This window comes from Parus major, chromosome 26, assembly GCF_001522545.3.
Source record: "Parus major isolate Abel chromosome 26, Parus_major1.1, whole genome shotgun sequence".
Taxonomy (NCBI): Eukaryota; Metazoa; Chordata; class Aves; order Passeriformes; family Paridae; genus Parus; species Parus major.
In genome coordinates, this window is record NC_031795.1 from 4,564,550 (window position 1) to 4,569,641 (window position 5,092).

General features: G+C 65.0%; 1 protein-coding gene and 1 long non-coding RNA gene across 2 annotated transcripts in view; one reads left to right on the forward strand and one right to left on the reverse strand.

Moving 5' to 3' along the window:
* The window catches only part of NUAK2 (NUAK family kinase 2), a 15,774-nt gene extending 12,024 nt beyond the window's left edge, over window positions 1-3,750 (forward strand). The window contains exons 4-7 of the mRNA XM_015650367.2: window positions 668-733; window positions 1,537-1,656; window positions 1,856-1,988; window positions 2,064-3,750. Coding sequence (XP_015505853.1) covers window positions 668-733; window positions 1,537-1,656; window positions 1,856-1,988; window positions 2,064-3,148 — 1,404 coding nt within the window. The 3' untranslated portion in view covers window positions 3,149-3,750. The remainder of the gene's footprint in view (window positions 1-667; window positions 734-1,536; window positions 1,657-1,855; window positions 1,989-2,063) is intronic.
* Window positions 3,716-4,821, reverse strand: LOC107214724. Its single transcript, XR_001525002.2, has 2 exons — window positions 4,528-4,821; window positions 3,716-3,927 (listed from the first exon to the last, which is right to left on the reverse strand). It is a non-coding gene; the product is annotated as an uncharacterized LOC107214724 (long non-coding RNA).
* Window positions 4,822-5,092: the final 271 nt, after the last annotated feature.

A 5,092-nucleotide genomic window follows, 5' to 3' on the forward strand; every position in this document is an offset into this window, starting at 1 on the left:
CTGCAGGACCCTCCCCGGGGCTGTGGGATGTCCTTCAGGACCCTCCCCGGGGCTCTGGGATGTCCTGCAGGACCCTCCCCAGGGTCTGGGATGTCCTGCAGGACCTTCCCCGGGGCTCTGGGATGTCCTGCAGGACCTTCCCCGGGGCTCTGGGATGATTCCCTGGCAGGACCCTGCAGCCCGAGGGTCTCCCCTGCAGGACCCTGCAGCCCGAGGGTCTCCCTGCAGCCCGAGGGTCTCCCTGGCAGGACCCTGCAGCCCGAGGGTCTCCCTGCAGCCCGGGGGTCTCCCTGCAGGAGGCCCCCAGGCTGTGCCGCAGCCCTCGCTGGGATTAGGGGGTGGCAGAGCAGCTCCTGACCCCACACCAGACCCGGGGCTCTCTGAGCTGGGCACGGCACGCCCTGGCCGAGCAGGAGCCGTGCCCTGCCGGGGCTGGCACCACGAGCTGCCATGCCTGGGGACAATGGAAGAGCCCAGGGTGGCACCTGCTGTGGGCACCTCCCTGCTCCCGCTGCCGAGCCGGTGCCACCCGGGCAGGGCCACCCATCCCCGGGGCCACACCCGTGCGGCTCCTCTGCTGCGCCCGTGCCCGGCAGTGACCTCCGGGAGCGCCGGGCTCTTCCCCTCCCTCTAAACCTCCACGAATTCACCCCGGCTCTTCCCGCAGAACGGGATCGTCCACCGGGACCTGAAGCTGGAGAACATCCTGCTGGATGCCAACGGGAACATCAAGGTGAGGGGCTGGCACGGCCCGGGGTGTCACCCGGGGGAGCTGCCCAGCCTGGAGGGACAGGGGGTGACACCTCAGTCCCCTCAGGGCTTCCCAGAGCTCCAGCAGCACCTGGAACGCTGTTTGCCCAGGAAAAGCTGGCAGCATCTGGCAGATCTGGTAGAGCCATAACTGATAGCAGCCTGCTGATAAGGGGGCAAAGTCTGAGCGCCCAGATCAAGGCTGGCCCGACGAGAAGGGCTCTTTTCCTGGTTCCTGTGTGTGCCAGCCAGGAAACCCCAGCTCCCCCACAGGCCCTGAGCAATGCTTTCCACCAGGGCACGGCCTGGCCTGAGCCAGGGATCCCCCGAGGATGGGTTTATCTCCGCCGGGGATCATTTTGCAATGGGGAGCTCGGGGGCAGCCACGGAAGCTCCTGCTGGGAGCGAGGTGACGGCTGTAATGAGGATAATGAGCACCCGTGGCAGGCGGAGCTGACAGGGACCGCTGCAGCCTGGGGTGACTGGGAATGAGCTGGAGGAAAGCCTGGAAATCCTTCCGACCTCACCTTTCCACTCCGCTCCCGCCGCCGGGGAGCTGCTGCCGTGCCTGGCATGAGGATTTTGGGAGGCAGAGAGCAGGAGGAGCGACCTCGGGGGTCGAAAACCAGGCTGGTGGTGACCCCTGAGGGGACTCAGAACCAAGGGCAGCCCTGGTTTGGACCAGGTTCATCCCTGGAGAGCTCCAGGGGAGCTTTCACCCTTGGGAAACGGGATTTTGGGAAAGGGGACTTTGCTGCTGGATGACAGCTGTGTTTGCCCCCCCAGATTGCAGATTTCGGGCTGTCCAACGTTTTCCAGCAGGACAAGCTCCTGCAGACCTACTGCGGCAGCCCCCTGTACGCATCCCCCGAGATCATCAACGGGCGGCCCTACAAGGGCCCCGAGGTGGGTTGTGCCTCCCTCCGGGCTGTGGGAACCGCTCTGGGCATTTCCCAGCCTATTTTGGGGTGACAGAACCCCTGAGCCCGGGCACTGCGGGGCTGTTGGCAGTGCTGGGGTCCTGCCCCACGCTCTGTCCCTTCCCTGCCATCCTGGTGGGGTGGGGTCCTGCTGTCCCCTGCAGGCTCCTGTGTCCCTTTCACAGGTGGACAGCTGGTCCCTGGGTGTCCTCCTCTACATCCTGGTCCACGGCACGATGCCCTTCGACGGCCACGACTACAAGACTCTGGTCAAGCAGATCACGAGCGGGGACTACCGGGAGCCCACGAAGCTCTCAGGTAGGGACAGCCCCGTGTCCCCCCCGTGTCCCCCTCCCCGCGTCCCCTCCCGTGCCTGACCCGTCCCTTCCGCAGACGCCTGCGGGCTGATCCGCTGGATGCTGATGGTGAACCCCGAGCGCCGGGCCACCATCGAGGACATCGCCACGCACTGGTGGGTCAACTGGGGCTACAAAATGCCGCTGGGCGAGCAGGAGCTGCTGCGGGAGAGCGAATCGCCGCTGGCCACGGTGGCCGAGTGGCTGCGCCGCTCCTCCCGGCCCCTGCTGGAGAACGGCTCCAAGGTGCGCTGCTTCCTGAAGCAGCACATCCCCGGCGTGGCCCTGGAGCGGCAGCGCTCCCTCAAGAAGTCCAAGAAGGAGAACGACGTCTCGCACGCGCTGCAGGAGGTGCCCGCGGGCCCCGAGAACCCCTCCAAGTCCATCCTCAAGCGGCCCAAGGGCATCCTGAAGAAGAGGAGCTCCTGCGAGCAGAAGGTGCCCAGCCCCTGCCCGCCGCAGGGGGAGGATGAGGAGGGGGTCCCCGCGGGCTTCTCCAGGATCCTGCCCTCGGGAACAGCGGGAGCTGCGCCCGCGGCCGTGCCCAAGAAGGGAATCCTGAAGAAGCCCTCGGCCAGGGAATCGGGGTATTACTCGTCCCTGGAATGCTCCGAGTCCGGGGACGTGCTGGACGCGGGGAGTTTGGACCTGGACGGGAGCGTGTTCGCCGAGCCGCCCTCCCCTCCCTGCCAGGGCCTCCCCGCCCGCAGGAAAGGAATCCTCAAACACAACGGCAAATTCTCCTCGGGGAGCGCCGAGCCGGGGACCCCCCCCGGGAGGGGCTTCGGGGGCTTCAGCGAGGTGTCCCTGCCCCAGGGCCCCCGCGGCCGGCCGGCCAGCGCCGTCAGCGAGGACAGCATCCTGTCCACAGAGTCCTTCGAGCAGCTGGACCTGCCCGCCCGCGGGCCCCCCGGCACCGGGGCCATGCGGGGCTGCGTGTCCGCCGAGAGCCTCCTGCGGCTGGAGGAGGAGGAGGAGCGGGAGGAAGGGCGGCGGGTGCGCCGCTGGACCGTCACCCACTGCCGCAGCCCCTTGGCGGAGAGCAGCGCGTCCCTGGCGGGCGGTGACGGCGGCACCGAGCTCTACCGGAGCGCTCTGGCCGTGGGGGTGAAGCTGAGCTGAGCCCACCTCCCCTCCCTCGGGCTGCTGCGTTTTGGGGAGGGGGCTGAGCCTCCCTTCCTCCCTCCCCCGGGCTGCCGGTGCTGCTGATCCACATCCCACGGATTTATTTGGCAGCCTCGGGGCGGGGCAGCGGCCGGGGGATGCCCCAGGGCCAGGACATTTAATGGACCTTTAATGGACATTTAAAACCCCCAGAGTGACTCCCGAGGAGGGGCTGGGGGGTCCCGAGGGCTCCTCGCTGCCGTCCTCCCCTCTCGAACAGGCTCATCTCATCACGGGGGTGAAAGCAAAGGGTTTTGGGGGGGATTTTTGTTTTCTTTGCACTGTTTTTTGGCTGCACAAGGTAACGGAGGGGGCGGGTGATATACCTCAAACAATCTGCAGATGTAGCAGGGTGCTGGCGAGGGCTCAAAGGTGCTGCCCGTGGGCTCTGGGCTTTGGGAGGTGCTGGGGGTGCCCAGGCCACGGCTCTGCCCTCTCCTGAGCGCTGAGAAACTGGATGTGGCCAAAAGGAAATGCTGTGATGCCGACATCTCTCATTGTAACGTAGAAAACAAACAAACAAAAAAAAAAAGGTGCCTTTGGTGAGGCACCGAGTGTTTATTTATTATTGCCTTTGTCCAGGCTGGGGGGCAGCAGCACGGGGTGTGTTGGCTCCACAGAGCCTCCAGGGGTGTTTTTGGGGAGCTGTCCTTGTGTCACACGGCTCCCTTGCACTATTGCCGCGTGTGCTCGCTGCCAGGGGGGTGTTGTGTTCTCCCTCCTTCCCACAGCACGGGCTGGAGAAAAACATTAAATTAAAAGCAAACGGTAAAGCCGAGTTGTCACCTTGATTGCTGGGGGTGAGGGAGGTGCCTGGGCCGGGCTGATGTCCCTGTCCTTGTCCCTGTGTTTTTCCTGTTGGGATGGGGCCGTGGCTCAGCCCAGGTGAGGGTGGGCGAGCTCAGCCGTGTCCTGCAGGGTGGAACAGCTCAGTGTGCTCAGCCCCTCCTCAAACTGGGTTTAACTGGTGCCTCCCCAGCGCTCTGTGGTGCTGAACTGGGGCTCATCCTTGATGTGGGGCTCGGGTGGGAAATCGGGATTTTAAGGCTGGACAAACACAGCCCAAAATTTAGGGGAAGTTGTGATGAGGAGCCCCTTCTCCCCTCCCCACTGCGGGCAGCACCCCTGTCCCAGCCCCGCTCCCAAACCCCTCTCACATCCCTGGTGTGGGGGCTCGAGTGGGAAATCGGGATTTTAAGGCTGAGCAGCTGCTGGACAAACAGCCCAAAATTTAGGGAAAGCAGGACAGTGGGGGATCAGGATTCCTTCTCCTCTCCCTACCACCAGCGACCCCCCTGTCCCAGCCTGGCTCCCAAACCCCTCTCACATCCCTGAACCTGAATTTGGGGGATTTCCCCGGGTTTTGGTGGCAGGAGCCGCCTCTCCACCCTTTGCCCTTCTGGCTCGGAAATCCAAGTGTTTGCTCGGTGACCATTCCCGGTTTCCAGCGGGGTTAAGCGGAGCCGTTCCGTGTCGGCGCAGCGGGGACAGGGCGGCAGGGCCATGCCCGGAATGCCACCCCTTGTCCCACCGGCCGGTGGCAGGGGGGGGTCACCGCGCCCGGCCCCCCCTCCGCGCATTCCCCGCGTGTTTCCCGAGCCTTTGGGAAACTCTGGAGCGCTTAAAGCCGCTCCGAGGGCGCCCGGCTGAGCCTGGGCAAAGTCCCGGTGCTGCCGGGCTGGGATAGGACGGGATCCATGGGATGGGATTGGGAGGAGCCGGGCACGGAGCAGAGGCTCCTTCTTGGGTTTGCATCTTGGGATGCCGTGGCCCTGTTTTATCCGGGATCTGCAGGAAAATTCCCCACACTCTGGTTTGGAGCCCTGGCAGCTCTTCGACCTCCAAAGGACGGCTGGAGAAACCCTCAGGCACGGCATTGCCGAAGATATTTTAATGGGAATT